Raw genomic sequence first — 27,740 nt, forward strand, 5'->3', positions numbered from 1 at the left:
TCTGATAGCTAATGTGTTCCACAAATATTTAACTAAATTAGATTAAAAAAAAAAACATTTCAGGTACAATTCTTTAGCAGTTGGTGTCATTCCAATGTTAAATAAAGTACACCTTCCTTTATTGCCCAAAGTGCTACAGAGGTTTGTATTTATCCCAACTCCTGAAAAAGTAATTTATACCATCTTTAAGGCAGAAATACCCTTTTAGAACTTCCGGTGCTCAAGCTACTCTCTGCCTCATTTTTTATGATTTCCCTGTAAGTTACAAGCATGAACTCATAAGCTATAGAAAATAAATAATGAAGCATAACTTTATGGGGAAAAATATGAAATCGTCTGTCATCCAAGGTTAGAAAACCAGTAATCAAAAGTAAAATCTATATGACCTGTAAAAATGGAGGTAAATATTGCCTCTTGCAAGAATATTTCATTCATGTCAAATGAAACTCCTGAAAAGGCCCTTCCTCTAAGCTATATTTATTTAAATACCTCCTTACAGGAACTTTGTACAGGAAAGTAAATGTTCACTTGATCCCTAAATTAGGTTCATGCCCTTCTTGGATTAAATTTATAGAGATGTGATTTGCAAGTTTCTTTTTTTTTTTTTCTCTCACTTCAACATACCTGATGGATGTGACACACACACACACATCAGTAACTATGGCTCACAAAAGCATTGATTCAGGAGGTGGGGAGGTCTCCCTCAACAGAACATATCAGAATCAAAGGCAGGTTAGCGTCTGAAAAGCCTACTATGTGATCATCACCTTTGTAGGAAACAAAGAGGCAATGTTCCTGCCAACTCAAAGATCTCACCTAGGATAAAAAGCTCATTTCACCATTGAAATGAACCATCTTATGTTGATAGTATTTCCAAGGGCACCCATAATTTGGGACATCAAAGCTCATGACTTCCCTTTTCAGCTACATTTCAGATCTATATGGAGTGCTAATACAAATATTAAAACAATTTTTTCAAATTTAAGTATTATGTACAAAATCATGGACAAAATGTCACATTTCTGTACTGGTTCTGTACCAATGAGAACTTAAGACATTATTAAACTTGCTACAGATTTCTATTGTGTTAAAGGTCTACTCTCAATGAAGAGAAAGCAGATAAATGGAACTATTTTAAATCCCTAAAACTTGAACAAATTTCACATATACAGTGTTGCTTCCTCTCACTTTTCACTATTCTAACCATACATAAATCACTGGAAGATACTTAACACAGCAGAAACCTTGACTATCTCTTCCTCTTTTCATGTGAATCAAACAAAAGCAGAAAGTCGAAAGTACCAAACACACAATACAGACTGAGCTTAGTGAAGGTCTTCAAAGTTTTGACTAAAAATTAAATATATATCTATAGATTATTTTGCTAACAAAAAAAAGCAAATGCAGTCTTAGTATATATTAAGGATCTTACTATCTAGATTAGTGGTTTGTAAGCAAGTATATTACAGAATCACACATCCTACCTACCTGTTCACCTGTATTTTAATATAGTTTAGGTCTAGGATTGGTACTTAGGCAAGTATATGTTAAACAAAGGTCTAAATTATTTGGTAAGAAAAAGGAGACAATCACACACTGCTTTGTCCCAATTATACCACATTTAAACTACTGTACCAGGTTCCAGACTTCTCAATTTCAAAAGACCATGACTTCCAACAAGAGGTAGAGGGGAAGAGGAAGGGGAGAGTAGAAATACTATGGAAGGGAACTTAGTTCCCATCATGGTAGCAATGAAGCAAAAGCTTATAGAGGGCCACTTGTTAGGAAATTTATAAATTTTATAAATAAATACCAGGTGGGAAACTTTACAAGTGGGCAAAGAATAGAAGTTGCATTGCACTTAAGGAAACTTGACCTAGAGTGCATAGCCTAATATATTTTATACATATGTAATATATGTTTATAAAAACAAACCATTTATTTATTTATATAAACACAAATCGTGTTAAACATTTAGAATAACCCAAGAAATCTACCAAAGCAGAATTCAACCAGATGATTTTACAAGGTTAACGGCTCTAGACTGCCTAGATTAACTCAACTGACAAAATAATTTGTAACTAGTTCTATGATCCAGCATTCATTTGTTCGATGATGAGAAGCCTGACCATGTACTTTTAAAATGCAGTCTTGGGGGGGCTCAGTCAGTTGAGCATGCAACTCTTGATTTCAGTTCAGGTCATGATCGCATGGTTGGTGCAGCTGGAGCCCCTCAATGAGCTCTGTGCTGACAGTGCAGAGCCTGCTTGGGATTCTCTTTCCCTCTCTCTCTCTCTCTCTGCCCCCCCCCCTTTCTTTCTAATAAGTAAACTTTTTTAAAAACTTAGAATGCAATCTGGGGCTATGACATAAATCACCCAAGAATCTCAGAGGATTACAGAGACTGCAGTGTCTGTTGACTCTAGATGGTCTATTTCAGTGGTAAGATCAACACCAAAAATACTAAGTTGTCTGTCCTGTAAGATTCAAGACTAATTTACAATCTAATCTTAAATAGGGTGATCATCTTTGAACTTATTAAAATGGCCAAAGCCTACAACCTTTCCGTCCTTGTGGTTATAGACAGGGCACAAGAGGCTTCTGGTTCTTTTTTAAAAGTATGTACATACTGAGCAAGGGAACATGGTGAGCAAATGTAACTCTGACACTGAAATATTTTGTGTGAACAAATGAAATTGGGCACCTTCAAGCAAACAAGGTCACATGAGGCTGCAAAAGTAACCTTCATGGGATATGTCCAAATCTAACACATACACACATCACCTTCCCTTCCTCACTCTGAACCTGAAAACAAATGCACGCTGATATTCTGATGCTTTCTCTCTCCAAGAAGGGCATTACAATACTTCCAGCTTCCCAGATTCACAGACTAAAGGACTGTCCCGTACACTTTGTTAACACCTTCCACCACCGATCACTGACTAATCTTGCCAATTGCAGCTCTTTGTTTTTTCTTGAATCATCTATGCTTTCCAACCTCAACTTTTCTAATAAATCCCATGGTTTCTAACCAGGACTTTTACAATAGTCCCTTACACATCTCCCAAAAATGTCAGTTTGTCCAGTATTTGATCCACTGCTATCAAAACTATGTTTCATCTGTTGGCATCACTCTCTGGTTAAAAAACTTAGTAACTGTCAGGGGCCCCTGGGTGGCTCAGTTGGTTAAGCCTCTGAGGGGTCAGCTCAGGTCATGATCTCATGGGTTCCTGAGTTCCAGCCCCACGTTGGCCTCTGTGCTGACAGTGCAAAGCCTGAAGCCCACTTAAGGCTCTGTGTCTCCCTCTCTCTCTGCCCCTCCCCTGTTCATGCTCTGTTTCTGTCTCTCTCTAAGATAAACATTAAAAAAAAATTTAAAAACTAAGTAACTTTCGGCACAGACAAAATAATGTTCATATTCCTCACCCTAATCTTAGAATACTCCATTATTCATTCCTCTATCCCCACCCTTCTCTATCTTAACTCTTAAAAATTTCCCATCATCCCACCCCTCCCACATCCACAAAGGCTAGCCTCTCCATTCTACATGTCATTTCCAGAATACACCGTCGCTCCATACATGACATCCAGTCCCACAACATGTTTTGTCCTTTCTCTGTCCTTCCCTCTGAACCTCATGTGCACAGGGGAAACACAAACATTCCTATAAGGATACATTGAGATTTTTCTTCTTTTTAAGTTTATTTATTTTTGAGAGAGAGTGAAAGAGAATGAGAGAGAGAAAGAACATGACCAGGGGAGGGACAGAGAGAGGGAGGGAGAGAGGATCCCAAGCAGGCTCTGTAATATCAGGGCAGAGCCAGCGGGTGGGGCTTGATCCCACCAACCTTGAGATAAAGACCTGAGCCAAGATGAAGCATCAGACGTTTAACCCTTAACTGACTGAGCCACGCACGCATCCCCTTTTCTTCTTTGTTAGATACATTCTTTATATTGTACCATATATACACAAGAAAAGGTGGGAAACAAATACAAAAGAGAAGTCAGAAAGGAAGGGGAGACAGAATTTTACCACAAATCCATGCTAAGAAGGTGATAGTATTTGAGGGGCACCTGGGTGTCTCAGTCTGTTAAGAATCAGACTGGGACTCAGGTCAGAATCTCACAGTCCTTGAGTTCAAGCCCTGCATTGGGCTCTCTGTGCTCTCTGCTGTCAGCACAGAACGCACTTTGGATACCCTGTCCCCCTCACTCTCTGCCCCTCCCCACTCGTTCTAAATAAATAAACAAACAAACAAACAAACTTAAAAAAAAGAAGGTGACAGTATTTAAGCATTGAATTTAGCTCTGATCTTTCAGGAGTGCCAAGTTCTCATAACTTTCCATATTTCAAAGTATTTATCACTTTGCACTGCAATCATTTGTTAATGTTGTATCTTTACTATCTACTCAGGGAGGGGGTGCAACAGAGGTCCACTCTGAACCCTTCACCAACAATCCCACCTCTCTGGTATGTTCTGAGAACTCCTCAAAGGTTCTAAAATTTAAAAACATGAACACAGTAAGTTTTCCAAGGAAAATTCCCACAGGCTAGGGATCCCTATTTTCAATCTAGGAGCTAATCATGCTAAAGGTGACTTTCCCACTAGGAACGAGAAACTTACTTACTTTACCAGTAAGTACTGGTATTCTGATCTTCCTCACAATTAAATTCCCTCATATAAATTAATAACCTGACATTCTGATTCATGACTTAGAATTTTATTAGTGTACTTTAGCAATGAATAACCTCTGGTTCTATAGAAAAAGCGCATCTCTGACCTGCAAGGCTGAGATCTGGATTCTAGCCAAATGCTAACTTCAGTGCCAAAACCAACACCCCTTTCCCCACCCCTAACACACACACATACACTTGACAGAGAAATGCCTACCAGTCTCTGTCACCTTAACTCAACCATATTAAACATAACCAGCAATCAGCTAAGGCTAATCTACTTATGCTCTTTGGATAGAATAGTAAAAAGATGAAATGCTTGAGTAAAAATTTTTTGTTTTGTTTTGTTTAAACACCATCTCTGATTCTATCATATTTATTTCTGCAAAGGTTTTTTTTAAGTGGGCTCACACCCAGTGTGGAGCCCAATGCCGGGCCCAAACTCAGGACCCTGAGATCAAGACCTGAGCCGAAAACAAGAGTAGGATGTTTAATCATATGAGCCACCCAAGCGCCCCTGCAAAGATTTTTCTTTAATAGGTAGACACATTGTCTTTATGTTTTTAGGTAGTTACAGAAATTGTTTTAATATTTTAAAATTTAGTTTTACATAACTTTACAGTTCTTAAAGCATGGTAATAATCCAAGGTGTGGAAATAATTTTTAAAATGTTACACACACACTGCTTTTCCCCCCATTCATCGATTTAAACAAACCATAGCAAATGAAAACATATGAAGTTCCTTAGCCTCATATGGGAAATGCAAAGAATAATCAACAAAATCCTGACAAGTAAAACTGAAATTAATCATTATACACAGTATAACTCAGATGCAGAAAAAGCAAAGCATAAAAATAACATGTTTCTGCATATAAATGATGGATAAAAATTTTTTAAATATTATAAAATAAAAAGGCTTATATTTCTAGACTATGCATAAACCATTAGAAAAATTATATTATGTATTTAATAAATACTTTGGTACTGAAAAGGACTTCAGGCAAAGATATTTTTTTTTAACGTCCATTACTTTGAAAATCATTATGAACCTGACTTTTTTGCAACTTTACTGGCCTGAGAATCAGTGAAGTAGGCTCAGTACTCTCTTATGCACGTTTTAAAAAGAATTGTCTCTCCTTAGTAGAACATCATTTGTTTTCATATTCATCTCAACATATCACAGGAATGCAGTTACAGTTTTACTACCACCTTTTAACCTAAACAGGTCCAAGAGCCTTTGTAAAAATTGAAATACATTTCCAAATATGTATACATATTTCAGTGCATATGTATATTTCTTTCATGAAACTATATTTCCAGGTCACATCACAAAAATTGTGTATATGTCAATCTAGAGTTTCAGGAACCCATTTCAGAGGGTCACATACCAGTTAAACATTGATCTTCTAAGAAATTTAAGCTTGTCCAACCATCTGGGTCAAGAGACAGGAATGTAAAATTTTACTTCAAAATTTTATTAATTTTGCCCATAGGTCCAACAACTATGGAGCAGGTGGTCCTAAAAATGCTTTCTGAACATGTCAAGCAGAACAATGTCAAATGACTACATTTCTTTACAATGTTTTAATTGTTTTTCTGATTATAAAATGTGTGTTCAGGTTTAAAAACTTTAAAAGTACCGAAAATAGAAAAGTAAAAATCACCCATGATGCACTCATACAAACAACAAACATTTTGACAACTATCCTCTCTGTTATGCATTTTGTTGTTACAGGTGATAGCTTGCCATATTCTTGATTCTGTTTCCTAGTTTTCCTCTCTACTCATCAACACATTTTCCTATGTGATTAAACACTCTTCATTTAACACTTTTTAAAATTCCTATCTTGTGTTGCTCTCAAGCAATACATAAAATGTTTCAGAATCAGATATTAACCACAGTGTGGAGTTAGCAAACTCTGAGAAATTGCAGGGCAATCAGGCTATCAGAATTTAAATATTTATATAGCACCTATCATTGAAGTGCTCTGTAGGTTGACAAATGGTCTGACTTAATATGAAAACAAAATAGAAGTTTTTCCTCTATAGGAAGGTGTGGGATGGACTGGCTGCATGCCTTTAGATAAGATGGGATTTGTCAGACTATTTGAAGACAAATAAGAAGAGAAAGACTTGAATTTTCCTTGAACAGTCTAATGTTTTTGCTGTATTAGAGGCTGAAATGTTAAAGCATCTACAAATACATCTGTTTAAGAGGGAGAGCATGAGGACACTTAAATGTATTAAAAATTTGTTTTAAAATAATAAGACACATATGTAAGAATAAAATTCCAAAACCAACTTTTATCAAATGTTATAATACCCTAACAAACTAATGACATTTGAAGAGTATAAGACATCTGATTAGAATTTGTTTCAATGTGGGCACCTAGGTGGCTTAGTTGGTTGAGTGTCTGACTTCAGCTTAGGTCATGATCTCATGGTTCATGAGTTCAAGTCCCACATCGGGCTCTGTGCTGACAGCTCATAGCCTGGAGCCTGCTTCGGATTCTGTGTCTCCCTCTCTCTCTGCCCCCTCCCCTGCTCACGCTCTATCTCTCTCTCCTTCAAAAATAAACATTAAAAAAAATTTTTTTTAAAGTAATTTGTTTCAATGTAAGGAGATCTGATGGTTTTCCTGAAAGTGGGGTTTACAATTTGTACATCCTCTGAAAAGCAAAGACAAAAGATAAACTTGGAAAGCAATAAAGTCGAACCAATCAGATTTTTTAAAGGAAATGAAGATATAGATATTCCCTTAATATTTGGCCTCTGAATAAAAGAGAAAACTTAAAGAAACTCTTCTCCCTTCAAAGAGAAGTTCAGTCAGTCAATACCAATCTTGGTGGACTGCCTTCAAGATATATTTCTCACTAACACTACCTCTTGGTCCAATTCCCAATTGTTCCAATAGCCTTTTCTCTTCGTCCATCTTAACACTTATTCTCACTCAACACAAAAAGCCTCAGAGATCCTGTTCAACATAGGCCTGATTACATTCTTTCTCTACCAAAAATCCTTCAATGGCTTCCCATTCTGCTTGGAGCAATGGCCTGGCAATGACTCCCATGGCTTACTTATCTACTGCCCTTTCCTGTCACCTGTCTGACATCTCCTTCTACATGACAGAAGCAAAAACCAGAGAATGTTCAATGACCAAGTTGGGGGGAAAGAAGACTACCACAGGAAGAATTTCTAAATTGAAGCCAATGGTGGTACAGTGAAATGATGCAGGATTCTTGCTCCCCTGAGGTCAAACCAAAATAACCACCTCAGACTAGACTGAAAGATCATTCAATAAGTGGGAAAATCTGGAAGAAAAGTGGTCTGAGTACTGAAGTCCTGTGAGAATTAGAAAAAAGAGGGAACATCTAGAGAAATATTTTTATGTGGTGAAATAAACCATTACCCCCTTCCACTGAGGGTCATTTCTGAGCCTATGCTGTACTGCTATTTTTCAGAGATTATAAGCAGGAAGTCCCTTGTTTGAGAATAATGGTAAATAATGAAAAAAAAAAAAAAAGGAAGGATAAGACTGGAATTTTACCATGAAAAATGAAATAAAAAATCCTGAGAAAACTTTCAAAACAAAATATGGGTTATAATGGCAGCTATAGCACAAAACACGTTTCTGATGGGGTTCTATGACACATGATTGCAAAGCTCACTCTCAACAGCATCATCAGCCATTTTTGCAAACATGTTCAAAGACTCCATCAATTTTCCTCAATATCTCCCTTCATCCTTTTTCACTCGCATCATTTTCCTCAGAAGCACCTCTCACCATCTTTGTCAGATTTTTCTCTTTCCACTGTTAATCTGTCTGACTCCTCAGGCTCTTCATTGGTCAGCTTTGATTGTACATAAGCAACTGTAATCTTATATCATTTTAATTAACTTCCAGAAAACTTAAATCTTTTATAAGACTTACAAGCTTGTTTTTTTTTTTTTAAATCACATGTAAGTTGATACTTTCTGATATTAAGCCCACAACCTTCAATGACTTGGCCCTAATGGGTAGGAATAGATACTATTCTTATTCAGTTAGAAGTGATGTTTGACAAAAACCTATGCCCATTATTTCCACTAACTTTATCTTCACACCTTAAAAAAACAGACTGTATTATTTCTATGTTATGATATGGATTATTAAAGTTCAGAAAGTTGAAGAAACCTGTACACATTACAAAGTGCATATACTCTACTTAACATTTGTACAGCAATTTATTTGTATTTAAGTTTTATAACAGCCATATGAAATAGGTAGAAAAATTGTTATTCCTATCTTACAGAAGAATAAATTGATATGCAGAGTGGTAAAATAATTTTTTGGAGATATCCTCAATGGGGAAATCAAAGTGAAAATTTTATGAATGTCATACGTTCATAAACCATAATCTGTACACATGTATAAATAAAGAAGTTTTCCCCACAACACTGAACCAACCATTTTTTAACTATTTGTTTTAATCAGATTGCAGAAGTCAGAACTTTCTGTCTAGTTTTAGTAGACAGAAGTTTGTAGTCCCTGTATTTCTCCACTGAGCTACCTACAGTGCACCTTAAATCTTCAGACTTCTGGGGGTACCTGGGTGGCTCTGTCAGTTGAGTGTCCAACTCTTGATTTCAGCTCATGATCCCAGGGTCATGATATCAAGCCCTGTGTCGGGCTCCACGCTTAGCATGGAGCCTCCTTGAGATTCAGTCTCTCTCTCCCTCCCTCTGCCCCTCTCCCGGTCATGTACTCTTTCTCTAAAATTAAATTTTAAAAATCTCATATTTCTAGACCCCACTCTACACATAAGTAAATCAGGATATCTCACCATAGGACCTAGAAATTTTCATTTTAATATGCTTCCCATCTAATTTTTATTCACACTAAAACTTGAGAACTACTGCGTGCAACTGGATTTAGAAAGTACCAGATGATATGTAGTTATAAGTAGGTGAGGTCAGGCCATCTCCTCGCAGATTTGTAAAGCGTCTAAAGGAAGTCTACTAATCTATTAATTAGAAACAGGCACTATTAGAATTCATAAAACAACAGTCTGATTAACACAGCATTATAATTATATAAGATTAATTAACACCAAGGAAAAAGAAGCTAAGAATCTAGACTTACTGATATACCCAGAAGGTAACAAATAGTCATTGTGAAACAGTCCTGGATGTTAAATGAGATACATCTACTTGCTGAAATATTTAAGTAATCTCTACACCCAACATGGGGTTCGAACTCATGACTCTGAGATCGAGTCACATGCTCTTTTGATTGAGCCAGCCAGGAGCCCCTAGTTGCTGACATTTTTAATCAATCTGGGCCCATAAGAGGTATAAAAAAATAAAAAAAAAAAGGTCACACAAGATTGCCATAAGAGTACATTTATAAGTCAAAGTGGTAAATGCACTAAAGAAGTAAAGACTATGAATCAATGTCTTGGAAAGTAATAATGTCAGGAAAGTTCACAAGTAGCATCACGACTTCTGAAAAATAATCTAAGTGCTTTTGGTCTGAAGACAGATCCTGACCCAATACATGGATGGGCTTCCTGCCCAGTGTCCAGAAGTGACTCTCTCAGGTCTTCCCCTTTTTCCAAATCACAAAAAGTTCTAGATTTTAAGTGCACCAATGTTATAACCCCAAAAGACTATACAGTAAATATATGTTTTTAAGCTGAGGAATTATTCCTTTGATTTTGATCTAGACTTCTTTCTGCACAAGCAAATACCAGCCTTAATTTGTTCCACTCATTTACTGCGGGCAGTTTCCATTTCCCAACGCCACTTTTTTAGATAACTTAATCAGTGTCCATTTCTATCTGTACCCAACATTCCTACCAAATTCTCACACTTTTCATTTAGGACTACTTAAATCCTTACAGAAGTTCCACCAGACATTTAAAAGTTCTAGTGTCATTCTTTAAAAGGGTTAAGAAGAGCCGATTCAATTATTATTCAAGCAAAAAGAAATAAAAAGAAGCCGACAATATGAGGCTACTGCCTTAAAAACTGGGCTATAATTTAGGTGCTGCTTATCTAGCAAAAACAATTCCAATCAGAGCAAAAACAGATCATTAGGAGTAAAAACAGACACCATTCAAGATGGTACAGACACATAGCTAGCTTCCTGTCCCAAAATGTAGTTAAAAGATTTTGCTTCTAAATTTTGTATTAAAATGTCAAATTGGAAATGGCTTATTTTCAAAAATATATTTTGCTTATTTCAAAATACGAATTTAGGACTAAATTCTCAGTTTGTAATTTATTTTTTTCAAATAGAAACATTCAGGTTTTTAAAAAATAATATATTTAAAGAAATCTCAAACTCTTGATAGTTTTCAGTAACGGCAACCTTTCAAAAAAAAAAAAAAATCTACCTGTGAGACCATTTGACATCCACAAAGTAAAAGAAACTTGTCACTATATAATATAGTTGAACGTAACCTTTTTTCCACTACACTTGTACTCCCCGTTTATCTAAGGGCATGATAATCTGACTACCATGCTGAAAAGAGATATTTCTGATTTCAGTGAAAGGCTATGACAATATCTCTATTAAGTATTAAAACTTCAGCAACAAAATATTGTTGGTCTTAAAGCTTTCTATCTTAACAAGTTCTATTAAAAACGAGATATATCAAAATAATTGGATAAACTAAAACTTGCCATCTCAAGAAAATGGTGCCCATTTCTGGTTTTTCAGCTCATCTGGATTCTACAATTATGCCACCAAGTTTCTAGATTATTTAGCACAATTGACAAGTCATCTCTGGAAACAACGGACCCAAATCAGATTTCGTAATTGAGCACAATTAAAAGAAAAAAAGAGAGATTTACTTTACATTAGACGTTTCCAGATATACAGCTATTCAGTAAGAACCTCTAACAAAAATAGAGACCAACACAGTATACAAGGGCGGCGGTTCAGATCACCTGCCAACTCTTTGCAGAAAGTGAAGGGAACAAATCAAGTCAATGCTTATTCTTTGTCAATTAATTTATCAGTTGAACATGGAGAAGGCTCAGAAGACTTCAATTTTTATTTTTCTAAAAAAAATGTACCTAATTTCAAAACTTGTTTTAACATTTACACTGTGAGGATCTTGGTGGTAGCTTTGGTTATTTTCAGTTCGGAATGAGCTAAAAATAAATATCTAGGACTCATGCTGAAAGTGGGATTTCCTCCCAGTAAGAGCACAGCAAATTCAGCCCCTTATCTGACACATGCAAGAGAATAGTTTTTTAAGTAATAAAAATACAAATACGTTAAAAATCTAAGTTTGTGGGCTAGCTGATAGGCTATTTCTTTTCTACTTTCCATAGAAATTCACTTAAATCCGTTTAATCACTACGTCAATCAGTAGATTAGGGAGATAAATATTTCAGATTAAAAGTCATTTATTTCTTTTCCATCCATTACACCTGCCAGCCGGCACCCACAATGAGCAAGGCGCTGGGCTGGAGCAGGCTATGAAGTTTGATTCTTTTACAATGAAAACAGTTATGATCAGAGTCTGACGTTAGTTCGTTAGCCTAGAAAGCAAAGTTTGAAGGTAGCCTAGGCAACTCAACAGGTCCTCTGCTTTTCAAACTTTGAGAGTCTGTGGAGGGGTCAGGACCCCAAAATACAAACTACCAAACAAGGGGATGCTTTGTATCACCATGCCTCATGAGGAGCATTGCCTAAGTGGACCTGTGAATTGAATCATATGCAACGCTTAGTTTAAAAGTAAGAACTATTTCCTTCATTTTTAAACTAGCGTTTAGGTAAGAGTGCCGACTCCACGTGGGTTGCCACAAAATAAAGCATTCCCAAAAGAACATTTTTAATGACTTCAAACTTTATTTAAGTGGATTATACCTGGACAGAGGCAAACACTTGCCATAGACATAGCATAAATATTCAGTTATTTAAACTTCCTTCAGAAGATGGAATATTTTTATTAAAATCCTATTAAATCAAAACCACAAGCTTCTTGCATAAAATTATTTCCATAATCTGACAGGGTACTGTGGGGTGTGGGGGATAGAAAGGTATTCCTCAAATTTTAAATATACTCTGAGGGAGAAGAATCTCCTAGGTTAAAAACACATGAATTAAAAGCATTTCTTTGAAATACACACACACACACACACACTTTATCAGAAAAGATGACTGGCAAAAAAAGTTTTACACGACCAACTTCTGCATTTTTTAAAGCAATTTCAAAAATTAGCCAGGGTGAATGACTAGTTACATTCAAATACAAACTCTTTCAAGTAACAGTTATGATTATTATGATACTTTATTCTCCAGCTAGCTACTTCAAGAAGTCTAAATTTAGCCAACTTCACCAGGAGTGAGCCTGAGTTCACATTATTTCATTTTAGCTAAATGTGCTTCTTTGCATATCATGATTCTACTGCCTTTTGTTCATTTTAGATTTCCCAAGTGATACGTGAAAAATCTATGTATCTCACTATTTTTATTCTGGAATGCAAAGATAAATAATGGGCCTGGCTCAAAGAAAAGGAATTTATAAATCAAAGGTCACCACAAGCATCACACACAGATATAAACCATTATACACAAAATAAACACATACTTAAAAAAAAATCATTGTATGTATCTGTGTATATAAAGCAACATGCCTTATACAAAAAGTAATTTTCCCTGCATTCTCAATGTAATATTGGAACATTGCCTAGAGTTAACGACTTTGTGGAGTTTGGGGAGAGGAGATGGAAGGGGACATTCAAAAATCACTACCTTTTTCAAAACCTGTACCTTTTTCTGAGTTCACCCTGCAGTTTGAAATCACACAGAGCTCCAAAGCCAACTCATCTCAATCCCTAGTCTTGAAATTCCATACTACCTGAATCTCTAATCCTTTCTATACACAAAATAGAACTATTTCCATTTCGTTTTGTATAGTGTTTGCATAAACAATGGTGAGAAGTCATCAGCACTTTACAGACACTGTTATACTTTTCGTCCATTAAAATTACCAGCAGGTTTGTCACTTTAGTTTCCTAAGTTACCAAGATAACGACCTGCACTATAAACATAAACACTTTCATTTCTAAAGAGACATTAGATAACCCAATTATACACTAATCACCATGAACGTGACTAATCACATGGTCACACTGTCCACACAAGCAATCCCTGTTAAAAATCAAACTCTGAAAGGCAGAATCATAAATAACTGGCAATTTTAATACTGTTACGAATCATGTAAACATAAAGTCTCCTTATTCAAGAAGTCTGTGAAACTCCCCTCCAATTAAAATAATATTTTTAAATATGTGCAATAATGTGAAATGAAGAAAAGACGAAAAACAGACTTTCCACCTATTAGTGTAGCAGTTAGTGATACAAGAAAGAGTTACTAAGGTCACTTATAAATTTGATTGTATATCAAGTGCCATTATTAAATCTACATAGACTTGCCATTCATTATAACTGAACAGGTCACATGCATATTCAAATATATCATTTGTTTAAAAGGTAGGGGCACCTGGATGGCTCAGTCAGTTAAGCATCCGACTCAGTTTGGGCTCAGGTCATGATCTCACTGTTTTGTGAATTTAAGCCCTGTGTCAGGCTCTGCACTAACAGTGTAGAGCCTAGTGCAGAGCCTGCTTGAGATTCTCTCTGTCCGTCTCTCTCTCTCTCTCTCCTCCCCTCCTGCTCACACGCTCTCAAAATAAATAAATATTTAAAAAAATTGTTTTAAGTACAGCTGCACTGTCCAAAAAGGCAGCCATTAGTTACATATATCATTTGAGTACTTGAAATGTGGCCACACCAAACTGAGATATGCTGTAAGTGTAAAACATACACCAGGTATTTAGATTTACAACAACAACAACAAAAAAATGCAAAATATCCTGATATTTTTATATTGATTTTATGTTGATATGACATAATGGATTACTTTAAATATGACTATCGTGGATTTCACCGGTTTCTTTTTACTTTTCTATGTGGCTGCTCGAAAATATAAAATTAAATACGTGGCTCATGTTAGATTTCTATTGGACAGCGCTTATCTATAATGTTTACAAGACTGTTTTCATCAAAGCCACTGGGTGACACTGTTTCTCCACTAAATTGGTACAACCAAAGCAATTTCCTGGCAGAGGAAAAAAATCACACACATAGGCATGCACACATGTACCCATGTGGACATATACACCAAGAGACATAATATGCTCTTTATATCTATATTCATAGGATGAAACTTTCTTAGGATGAGAGAAAAAAGTACACTATAGTAATTTTATTACTATCTCAGGATGACAACATGAACACATTTAAGTAATTTTATTACCATTTTAGCAGGACTAGCTATATTTAAAAGTCTTTAATGATCATTCAGATTCCTCGATAACAAATGACAGCTCTAATCAAATCAAACAGGCTGAACTTGTTTAGTTGCTGATTTTTCCCAACTAGCTTTCCACCTTATAAATGGCAATGTTCTTCACAACCTCCTCTAATATTACATCCTATTTACTTACATTTTAATGGATTCCTGAGGAAACCATGCAAAATAACTTAGGTGAACAAAAACCACCAGCTGTTTTTGCTAACAAAGAAATGCTTTACTGATGTGCAGATTGCTTTTTGCCTTGGATTTTGAAATCCTGAACATTTTTAAATAGATATAAAAAACTAAAATAAAAACAAAAATCAATAGTCAAGCCACCAGAGCATGCTCTTCTTTGATGAGATAAAGACTCCACAAAGTTAGACTTTGCAATGCAATTAATATTCAATCATGGGACAAAGTCCTGAATGATACATTACGGAGGCTACCTGGTACTTTGATAACCAGAAAATTCATTGTAAGGGCTCAAGTTTTCTGTTATTTGTCCATTCAATGGGTTTTATTCAAATTCTGAATGAGAATTTAGAATTCTTTCCATGTGCAACTCACAAATGATACTTAAATTTACCAGCCTGACTCCTTTCCTACTCTTCCCCAAGCAGCATATTCAGGCCCAAGAGAAAAATGGATAAAAACCAACATTTTGCCTCAGTCTGACTACATACATTTAGCTGACTTTCCCTGTTTCTTTTAAAATCAGACTAATTTTAGTCTCTTAACTACAAACTGTACAGAATTGAGCATTTTGAGATCTCCTTGCTACAGATTACTTAAGGCCATAAACTACCTCAGGATATGAAAACAATCATTGTACTATATTGAAGTGTAACTTCCTAAATCCTGTAATAGCTTTATTTCAGAAGTACTATAAAGGTATACTAATGTAACTTCCATTTCAAATAAAAAATTCTGTCTTCAAAATGCAAAATTACTGAAATTCTAAAAACATTTATGTTTAACCAGTAATGAGGAAGTTATGAAAATCTATGAAACTATAGACTTTTATCCCAGAAAAATGAACAGATGAAGTTTTGCATAAAATTTCAGAGAAGAGATGAATGGTTCTGGATCTAGATGTAAAACCTACGCTCAGCCATTATATGCATTCTTTCAACTATTATCTAAGAGGTCATTTAGCTATTTTACTGATTTCCCCTTTTCTTATGTTGATCTCTCATTACCCTAACTGGCTTTAAGCTCTGGAGAGACAAGTACTATATTATATCTGTGTATAATTTGTATGGCTTTTCGCACAAGGCCTAATATATAAAATGTGCTGATATGACATTCGAGAGGTTCACTGACCAAAGACCTTTACTGATAACATTCGCTAAATGTAGCATCTTCTTTTAAAACCGTAGTATACATTTATGGTGAACACATATAGCCGACTAATATTTTTGAAAATTTTTATCCAACAGATCTTTCTCTGAACTACAATTTATTCAACATCTTCAAGATATTTTTCTTCTTCCAGACAGTAAGCTGCGTATTTTATGTTGACAATAGCATTATATTCTTAGATCCAAGTTAAGACAATTCCCTAAAATCCTTATTGGGGAGGTAGGAGATCCTTCTAAAAAATACTACCAATTTTTGGGTAGGAGGATTTAAATTCCCATACAAAAAAATAATATTCATTTGAATATTAACCGAGCAAATTTAAACATAAGAATATGAAGATACCTGAACCTTCTGAGGTTCATTATGAATTATTTAATAGAGCTTCATTAAAAACATGAATGTAGAAAGCAAACACAAATTAGGTTTTCAATCTCATATCTTGAGGGTTTTTTCAAAGATACAATTATAAATATCACAAGAGAAGAGGAGGAGGAGGAAGACTTGATGGGATAGGAGACAGAAGACCAACTAAATAAACAATTCACCACAAACATGTAGGGTCACACATAATTTCACAAAGCCAAAGAAACTTGCCCTATGCAAAGGCACTGTGTCTGCATGTCAAAATCTCTTTAGGATACCACATGCTACAACAGTTGCATTGATTGCCTTCCTACATCCATGAGATTACATCTCACAACAATAATGTTTCCTGAAAAATACAACTCCTATCCTAAATCCAAAATAAACTCATTCATTCGATAGACATCATTGAAAACTTGTGTTAATCCACATAGACTCTATTGGGATGTTACTGGCACCAACCATATTAACTGAAATCTTAAAACATATAGAAATCTTTCTAATTTTGAGGTTCATAAACATTCCATTTCAATTCTATTTAAAGGAGAAGTGAAATTAAATTTAGTAAAGCCTTTATTCAACTAGAGTCGTGCAAAGATTAGTCTCAGAATTTTATTTCCTAATAGAATACAACAAATTCACACAAATGTCACTACAAATACAATGAATGCTTTTTCATGCCAGTGTCACTCACCCCTGCCTGCCTGCACCCCTGCCCAGGCTTTTCAAAATGTATTTCATACACAGAGTCACTGTTCTGGTTGTTTATTTAATTAACATGACAGCCCAGCATACACAGCATTTCTTTCAGTTCTACAGTTTTAACTTTTTACACTTTAGACTCAATACAGAAAGAGTAAAATTACTGTTTGACTCCTTCCAACCTCTGTAAATTTATATAGATTCACTGACTATTTCTGTCAGTTAAAACCGTTTTTTCAGTATGCTTTAAATTTATCTGTATATACAAAGTAAAAATCACAATTTTGTCCCCACAAACACACAAAATTATTTTCCTTTTACCTTTCCCAAGGGATAAGAAAGTCTTGTGTTTTTCTTTTTTAATGTTTTCAGAAGTTGAGATTAATTAATTTTAATTCTGTCAGCAGGTCATAAATAATCAGTATTGTTCTTTGTATCACCATAAGCTGAGTTATCCTACTGAAATGTTATAAAATTAAAAACCTATGATTGTTTCTGAAATTTATTCAGTTTGAGGAATATAGTGTATTATACTTAAATGAATTAGGAACTCAAAGGACAATATAGTCTATTTTTAAAAGAAATAATTCTGTATTTTTATAGCCACACTATAAACAGAAGTTATACTTTTCCATATAAAAGATGTATCAAGGCCTATCTGTGTCTACCAGCAAAAAGCATACCTATTTCTCATATTTTTGTTTTATTGTTGCTACTTGCTTTTTCATTTCAAAATGTCTTTCTTACGTCAATGATGAAAAACTTGATTCCACTTTTGACAACCAACCACCAGGCTCCACTACATTCCTACAAAAATCTGTTGTTGCTAAAGATGTTTAAGAGTTTTTAGGGAAATGAACATTTTGAATTTTAATTATACAATATAAAGTATATAGCCGTACATTTCTGACGGATACAGTATCCATCCTAAAGAATTTTGTCAATGAGTGGTCCAAATAACACGAACAGAGAGAGACACATACCTGGGGTGTATTTTGTGTGAAGCCATAGGCAAAAATACTAAATTCTTGACAGGTAACCAAAATAAAATAGCATTGGTTAGGAATCTTTCAAAATTGAAAGTGCAAGGTGGTCACAGTAATTAGAGAGGAATAACCAGCCAATGGTGTTCTTTGACATATAAAGAGAATAGAGACACCACTTCAAACACAATTTCCAAATGGTAAAAATTTCATAATTAAAATTTTATATTGAAAAATAGCATTAACCACACAAAATATCTAGTAATTCAAGAAATTCTAAGTATCTCTGTATAGTCCAGTGTTTAGACAGTGCAGTGATAACTTGAGAGAGACATATCTGCTCTAGAATGTGAACGAACACCCACTTAGAAAAGATACATATACCATAATGGACACACATGTGCCAACCAAAAAAGTGCAGTTTGACACACTGATCTACAAAATCAGCCTGAGTCTTGAGGATACTGGACTAGTATACTACTGAACTAAAAGCCACACAAATATTACAAACTTTTCTTTACGAAGAGTCAAGATACCTCCACTTGCATTCACAGACAGACCCAGTATCAGATTAATTCTGTGACTGAGGACTAGCCCTATTTCTCCTTCCTTTGCTTAAAGCCATCTTCATCATCCACACTGCAAAACTAATCCCATGTGCAGTATCCAATCTGTAGACTTAGCCATGGTTCAGGAAGGAAGGGGGAAAAGGGAGGAAAATATCTGTCAGTTGGTTTGTCTTCCGAGAATTTTTATCATCCATTCTCCTTGACCTTTTAGAATCGAGTCATTGAAAAGAGGTAGTTCGCAAGCAAGCGGCCACTACCATTCATACAGAGAAGAAAAGGCTGAAATTCTCTCACCTTTAAACCTCGCAATGAGCAAGGTCCAAGTAATTTCTCAAGAGGCCTCTGCCAGCCTTTCTGGGCTTTATGTCCTTACACCTCCATTTAAAATTCACTTGTTGCTTATCATCTTGAGTTGAGAACAGACATTCTTTCATAAAGGTAGCATTCAGGGCAGGGTCATATATGTGCTTTACAAGTATTTTGATTCTTGACTTCATAAAGTATGCAGATGACAGTGTACACTTTGCACTCTTAACCAGAAGTTTGTTTCCTTATGATAAAACAGATAAGCCTTTTATTATATAGCTCCTGAACTTTTCACACAGTTAGGCTAACGTATGAGATATTGCCCTACCTTGTAAGAGACTATTCCATGTTAGTTCCCACCCACCCACCCACCCCCCCATTCTACTCAGCAACAACTTTAATGAGCCGTATATGAAAACTAGTCTTAAGTAACACGCACACACTAACCAGTACCCTCATTAAAACTTCAAGGATCTAAATTTCTACTAAATGTAACCTTGTTTTTCCATCAACCATAAGAGATCTAGTCTCTCTCACTTGAGAACTTTCTTCATAAACAGTCTTAAAAAAAAATAGGAACCAGAGAAAATGGCCCAAGTAGATTATAAATGTGCATTTTCAAAAGCATTAATCAGCAAAACATTTAAAAATGCAATGCTAAGTTGTTTTCTTATAAGTCTGCACATTATTTGAATTTTCCATTTATCAATTCAAATCAGAGAAAACCAAGAAAAATCTGTAGGATAATTAACACTGCTAGTTAACTCACCTAAACACCTTTACATTAAATCCACTTGGAGCTCCTTAACTTCTAAATGTTGTATGGAATTTCAGAAATGTAAGAGGTTAAGTAATATTAATTTGTGGTCAAGCTATTTATGATTAAATCACAGATTTGCCTTACAAAGTATGGTTCAATCTTGCAATGATCATATCACATTCCCCTTCAAGTCAAAGAAAAGTGTTCAAGCTGTAATTAAACTAGCGGTGTTTTCATTTAAAAAACATTCTCTCCTGACACTTTGAAAAGAAACTGAACTGTGTTTTCCCCTTAATTGGTTTACCTTTAAATAGATGGCTTATTTTATTCTGGTGATTTCCAAATTTCTACCAAAACTAAGTATCAGTCAGTGGCCTGTTTTTAACTTCACTCTTAGAGTAAGCTTATACCCAAGAAATATTTCCTTTATCTAAACAAAAAGCTAAATAAGTACATTTGTTTTAAAATAAACACAGAGACTATGATGCTGTCATCCATTCTGCCAAATACTGTCAAACAACTGCATTCTGTGTAATCAACTCCATTTCAAAAACAAACTAGCCACCACACCATATGGTGACTGCTAGGTCTTAGAATCTACATGATTCTACACAGAATAACCTAAAAAGAAAAGCTTACTATATATTATGGCCTTTCTCCCACTCACTAAAGTTGTCCTAAAAAGACCATAGGTAGGCATAAATTTAAATGGGAAAAGTGTAAATTTCCACTTGCTGTGTACATAATAAGCTCTCTACAACCCCCACCCCCTTAAGTGTCATTATCTGTTTGGAATAGAGAAGCAAACACTTATGTATACCTTTTCAGAAACAATTTGTATTTAAAATTGGGATTTGTTCTTTTATGCCCTTTATAGCAACTATATTCCATGGTCTCAAATCCCTTAATGATAAGGAGATTCATCTCCAAAATTCACTAACCTTTTTTTTCCCCCCCAGGACACCTTCATTCATAATTCTCTTCTTTCTTTTTGAGAGATTTATACCACCAGCAAACTTAGAATTATTCTCCTGAATTAATATTTCCTGCATAATCTGAATAAATTCATTTGAATTTCTAAACATCCACTTAAGCGCGCACTCAAGAGAAATGTTTCCTTTTAGTTGACACTAAGAGCTCAGTTCAAGACTTTGACAAATTCCGCAGTTCAGACATATTGTTCCCCAAATAGAAGTTTATCATTAGGATACAAAACACATTAGCACATAAATAACTATGTCCCCAAGTTACATTTAAAAACAAACTGGGCACCACCAGATGCAGCCTCTTCAAGGAAAACTTAACGCAAAGCCAGAAAGCGTGTATCAACACCTCACCTTCAAGCATTCTTTGCTTTTACTAACTTCCATAAACATTTGTCACTTTGGATGAAACTTTATCAAAAGTATTTTAAAAATCTAGTAAGATCCACGTGTTGAAAAATCACCCAGTGCTAAAAAGCTGCATTGAAAGATTTCTGCTACATTAGTAAAGCTACGAGAGTACTTAAGTGGAGGGAAGTCAAACGCCAGGTGTAGCACATCTAAAAAGTTGACCCAGCTGTGGAAGACCCTGCAAACGCCACCTAGTTTTGTTACTTATTATTGTTTCTGTTGTTCAGGTTGTAAAATACTGTGGGAGACGAGGAGAATACGTGTCTAGTTTCCTACTAGGTCTGAAGTTAGAGCTCTTTTCTAGGCTATCTTTGCTTTAGTACCCAGTTCTGGGATTCCCTCCACTTTGGGGCGAATCCCAAGCGTTTCGAGTCTTCCCGAGAGGCGAGAGGCGAGCGAGAAGAGCTTGCCAGCGCTTACCTGTTCCCTCGGTATGCAGGGCAGGGAGGTCCTCCGATGAGACTTGCTGCTGCAGCCGGACATCTCGGCGGACACCACGGAACTGGACCGCCTCCTCCTCTTAAATACTGGGATATCTTCCCTGGTCCCAGCAATCAGCTGGGACCCGAAATGCTCCCTCGGAGCCGCCCCCGCGGGCTGCGGCAAGATTTGCTCCACGTACCTGGCCAGGAGGAGCCCCAGCACGCCGGCCAAGTACGCCAGGTAAGGTCTCCAGGCGACCTTGAACCTCTCTAAGGAAATGAGGGACACGGTCCTGACCGCGCTAGTCAAGGCGATCATGAGTACGCCCAGCCTCAGCCTCAGCACCAGCCATGTCGCGGCGGCCAAGCAGCTGAGCACCACCCCCGCGGCCGGGAGCGAGAGTAAGTGATCCTCCCCGACGCCCAGCCCAATCTGGACGAGCGCTTCCCCCCCGCAGCAGGCTGCCAGCAGTGAGACGGCCAGAGGCAGGCGCACCCCGGCGCGCAGGAGGTACAAGCCCATCCAGAAGAAGGCACACAGGAGACTGAAGAGCAGCGCCGAGGGCTGCAGCCAGGGGCTGAGCGGCGCGCCGCCCCCGGGAGCACCTCCCCGAAGCCCGGGGAAGACGCCCCCTTCTGCTCCCAGGGCCGCTTCCTCCGCCGCCGCAGCCGCCACCTCCTTACTCTGCTCCGGGTCCCGGCCGATCTCCCCGCGCACCAGCCTCACCAGCAGGGCCAGCAGAAAGGACAGGGAGCCAGCGCACAGCGCTGAGGAAAGTTTCCGGGAGCGCCGGAGCGGCTGCAGCACCAGGTCTCTCCAGCGGCCGCGGCTGCCGGAGTCCCGCGGCGGTGCGGCGCCGGGGCGAGCGGGGTAGTCCCGGCCCGCGGCGGGGGCTGGATGCACCCCACCGTGGCCTGGCTTGTCTCGGACTCGGGCGGCCTCGCGGGGCACTGCCATCGTGTGCCCTCCTCACGGAATCCCCAAGGTCCCCCCGACGCCCCCACCCCGACACACACACATGCACGCACGCACCCTCTCCCTAATCCCACCCTCGGAATCCTTCCTTCTCCCCGGGCCCCCGAGCCCCACTACAAGTTTCAGCTTCCCAGTAAACTCCTGGGGAATCCTGGATGCTCCAAAGAGACGCCTTCAAGTTAAAAGCTAGCACAGACACAAACGATCAGACTTCCTCCTTTTCTCTCTTTGGAAAACTCTTAAAAATTGTGCTCCACCCCCACCCCCGATTTCTATCCTCCGGGGTCTCTTCCTACTTCAGGATTTTAAAAATTGCCCCACGCGCCCCGCGCACGGGGGCTGCAGCCGCTGGAGGAGCCGGAGGCGCGGGGCGAGCTCGGGGCCATCTCGTGCGGCGCTCGGCGTTGCGCTGCAGCGCGCCGGGCCCGCGGCGTCTGGAGGTGCCCCTTTTCTTCCTTCCTGCAGCTCTTTCTCTATCACTCTTTCTTTCTCCTCGGCCGATCCTCCCCGGCACGGCCCCAGGAAGCGAACCGCCATTCCCCGGGTCAGAAAGCAAAGCCTCCCCTGCGTCTGTCGGTCCAGTCCATGGCAAAGGGTGGCAAAAAAAAATGGAAAGGGGGCTGAGAAATAACCAAGAAGTTGCTAAGTCCCGTCGGAAAGAGACACAGTCCGAGAGGCTAGCGGCAGCGGCAAGAAGGGAGGGAGGGAGAGCGAGCGAGCTGGAGAGGAAGGGAGGGTGAGAGGAAGGGAGGGTGAGAAGGGAGAACGAGATTTACTTCTTTTTTTTTCTCCCCTTCTTTTTGGTGCGATGTAGGTGGTGATTTGCAGTTTTGCAAAAGGGAAACGAGTTTAGACGACTGGTTAAAACTGTATTAAAAAAGCGGGCAACTGGAGTGATCAGCGACTCAGCTTGCTTGCTGCTTTCTTTAAGGCAACTCCCTAGGAAAGCTTTCCCAGCCGAGTTCCCGCCTCCTCCCCCGGAGGAGGCGCTGCTTTCAGCGCTTTGCGGCATTCTCCTGAGCGGGTTCCGCACGCACTTGAGCACGTTGGAGAAAGGGTTGCTGAGGCTGGTCTACCACCGCCCAGCTTACTGAAGCCAGGGGTTGCGGGTTTCTGCGGCTGGCCCTCAGGCCGAGCTTCCTAGGACGTTAGGAAAAAAGGATTGTCCTTGCCTACTTGTCAGGCAGTGGAAACTAACATGCTACCTCCTGATGACAAGCCACATCTACTGTCAGTGATTCAAAGATGCTTAGTTCTCAAGTCAGTTACAACAGCAAACCAATTTCAGGTGGCATTGTAATGCTCTGGCTGCTCCTGCTGGAAGGTCTGTTTTAAACAGAACCGAAGCCTTTCCTATTATTCCAAATGATGGAAAATCTCAAAAAGTTGCCAAGACAGTACCAGCATTATTATTTTTCAATTTTTTCTAATGTTTATTTATTCTTGAGAGAGAGAGAGAGAGACAGAACGTGGGCAGGGGAGAGGCATAGAGAGAGGGAGACAGAATCTGAAGCAGGCTCCAGGCTCTGAGCTGTCAGCACAGAGCCCAATGTGGGGCTTGAACCCATGAACCATGAGAGCATGACCTGAGCCAAAGTCGGAGGCTTAACCCATTGAGCCACCCAGGCACCCCATAACAGCATTATTAAATTGGGAAATAAGAGTTGGGGGCGAGGTTTTTTGTTAGTTTGTTTTTTCCAAATTGTTGTTTGAAAAATCCAGGGTAGGAGAGTATTAGGCAACAGCTGTTGATGGTGGGTGGTAAATACATGGAGATTAAGTGACCCCAGCCTCAAGAAGGTTTACCAAATTAAGAAGCCTAAAAGGAATTAAAAGAAATCTCAAGGGAGAAGTGAGGCCAGGTAGGTTAACAGCAGGAGAGCTCTGAGAAGACTCACTATGGTTGTGAAATAGTATGTCTACCATAAAGAATGCTTGTGAGAAAAAATCAGGACCCTCGTTATAAATGTTTACAGGATGCATGCTTCATATACTGTAGGAATTTAGTCTTTGAGAAACTAAAGAAAAATTTTAAAACTAACTTTTTAGGCAGATTATGAAAAATCATTCAATATCCACCCAGTGGGCCTTTAAAATCCATCAGTTTTGGGAGCTAGTTCCTTTTTACATTTAGAACATAAGAATATGATCGTCCACTCTTGTTCATGTTGAATATGGCTACCTTAGATGTCATTTGCCTTCACTAATATTAATAATAATCCAATTTTGTCTTAATTATCTTGACATTCCAGGTTAAAGTGTGTTGTTAGCCTGGAGTATTTGGATAATTGGTTCAATATGCCACTGTATTTTGTGTGTAGAGATGAAGTAATATAAAGAAAAGCCAAAGGAGATACTTGAGATAAAATTAATTCATAGAGGTAGGGGGGAGAAGATGGCTGAAGTCTTAAACTTAGCTTTACGGGAAACAGCCTGCTCTCCTTAGAGGCAGGTATTAATATTAATTTATGATATAAATGGATACGAGGAGCTATGATGATACAACTCTCCATCAGATGTCCAGAACTATACTATCACGTGGGGAACAAGTTGGGCAGCTAGTCAATGGCAGTGGGCACCATCTGTTTGATAATTAAGGAAACAGAAGCAGCAATGTCTTTGCCAAAGACAAATGAGCCCCCTAGCATGCACACATACTTTTCTGAGTTTCCTTTTTAGATATATGATTCATATGCCAGAGCCTACCTGGAACACTTCAGAGTAAAAAACCTTGAGTGGAAAATCATGCTAATATCCAATGGTGATCAAAAACAGCATATTAAAATGAAAAATACGGCATGTATCAAGGTTAGAAAGAAAGGCATAGTGAGGGGAATTTTAGAATATTTCACTTTTCTCTCTTTCCCACCCCCACAATTATCTCAGTTCTTTAGAAAATAATCATCATCATAAAAATTGAATTTATGAGAGATGGAATGTCGACATTTTAAGAAACTGTAATAGAAAAAATAAGAATGACATTTGTTAATGCACCAACACAAAAATACTAGATCTAAATGTTAAACTGACATCCTTGAGGTATTCCATGGTATTACAGAGGCAATGTCCTGGCATCTGGGCTTCTCCCCATTCTCAACGAAAATCACACCCAGAAAGTTATTTGTCCCACCCAGGGGAAATAAGGTGGATTCCCTCACCCCTTTTACCTTCATTATCATCCCAAACCTGGAAGCAGATGAATGAAAATAACAAATACTCTTACTAGAGAGATGCAGAAAGCTACAACACTATACTGAAAAAGTGACAAACTTTGGGCAGAATATATTAAGTGAAGTGAGACCCAGTACATAAAGTGGACACTGAATAATCACCCAGATATAAAACTGCCTATTTTCTACAGATAGCGATGAATCCCAATTCAGAACGTGACAACACAGCCAAAGGATAAGAAAAAGGCACCCACGGGAAAGTAGAGTGTGGAAAATGGAAAGGGAAAATCCATTTGGTAAAGCTCTCCACTTAGCTAAATCTAGCAACCGTGTTTTCATTAGTGCTTTGTGAAGAGGATCTAGAAATCAGCCCGGTTGCATATCATTTGCCAAATATAGTTATGCTTAAGGGAATTCTGTTAAATTTTAAAAGTTTATACTCTATAGCAGGGGTTTATTCATTCCCTACTACCTCCCCGACCTCTATGCATATATATCAAATGGGTATCTAAAATACAATGCATCCAAAACAAAATTCCTGACTTCCAACTCCCTCCCTGCCATCCTCCACCAATCCCCACCACCCCAAACTATTTCTCCCCAGTCCTCCTACCATAGGAAAAAGCTTAAGCACCTGAGCGAAAAGGCTTGAGCCTAACTGCTCAGGTCCCAAAAGAGGGCACTGCCCTCAATTCCTTCTTTTATTTACCTTATTTTACTTCCAATCTATTAGCAAGTCCTTTTGATTCCACCTCTAAAATAGATCCTGAGTCCATCAACTTTTCACCCTCCCTCTTACAATAACCAACCAAAGACCCATCATCATCCCTGGCCAGGACATTGCAATAACTTTCTCACTGGTCTTGCTCTCCTACCATTTTCCACACAGTAGTCAGAATGAGAGTTTTAAAATGCAAGTCAGATGATGTCACTCCCTGCCTAAAACCATCCAGAGGCTTTCCACTGAACTTGCAGTTCTCATGGCCACCTACAGGGACCTTCATGATCTTTGCAAACCACTCTCTGTGACCTGCCCTATTCCAATTCTCCTACTTCACTAGTGCCACACTGTCCATCGGAACATTCTTCAATGATGCAGATATACTCTGCACTGTCAAGTATGGTGGCAACTAGTCACATATGGCTGTTGAGAACTTGAAACATAGTGCCACCGAGGAACTGAGTTTTTATATTTTATTTTAATTAATTTAAAATTCAATAGTCTCGGGGAGCCTGGGTGGCTCACTCAGTTAAGCATCTAACTTCACCTCAGGTCATGATCTCACAGTTCGTGAGTTCGAGCCCCGTGTCAGGCTCTGTGCTGACAGCTCAGGGCCTGGAGCCTGCTTTCGATTCTGTGTCTGCCTCTCTCTCTGCTCCTCCCCCACTCACGCTCTCTCTCAAAAATAAATAAACATTAAAAGAAATTATATTTAAAACATGTAATAGCCTCACCTGAATAGTGGTTTCTGATGGGTTCATCTCCTGCTCCTCAAGCCGTCTTTCCATTCTTTAGCAGGTCAAATTGAAAATCTTGCTCATGACCTTAGTATTTACAGAACTTCACACAGCTGCCTCCTTCTGCTCCATCAGTTCTCATCTGAAATGTTACCTTTTTAAATTTTTTTTAATGTTTATTTATTTCTGAGACAGAGAGAGACAGAGCACGAGTGGGGGAGGGGCAGAGAGAGAGGGACAC

The 27,740-nt window shown here is 38.1% G+C and overlaps 1 protein-coding gene across 2 annotated transcripts in view; it reads right to left on the minus strand.

Annotated features, from left to right (window-relative positions):
• The window catches only part of PDE3A (phosphodiesterase 3A), a 327,497-nt gene extending 304,635 nt beyond the window's left edge, over nucleotides 1–22,862 (minus strand). For both annotated transcript variants that reach the window (XM_019452142.2, XM_019452141.2), the window contains exon 1: nucleotides 21,894–22,862. In XM_019452142.2, coding sequence (XP_019307687.2) covers nucleotides 21,894–22,853 — 960 coding nt within the window. In that variant the 5' untranslated portion in view covers nucleotides 22,854–22,862. The remainder of the gene's footprint in view (nucleotides 1–21,893) is intronic.
• Nucleotides 22,863–27,740: the final 4,878 nt, after the last annotated feature.

The sequence above is a fragment of the Panthera pardus genome, unplaced genomic scaffold (genome assembly GCF_024362965.1).
Source record: "Panthera pardus isolate Hobbes unplaced genomic scaffold, ASM2436296v1 HiC_scaffold_6, whole genome shotgun sequence".
NCBI lineage: Eukaryota > Metazoa > Chordata > Mammalia > Carnivora > Felidae > Panthera > Panthera pardus.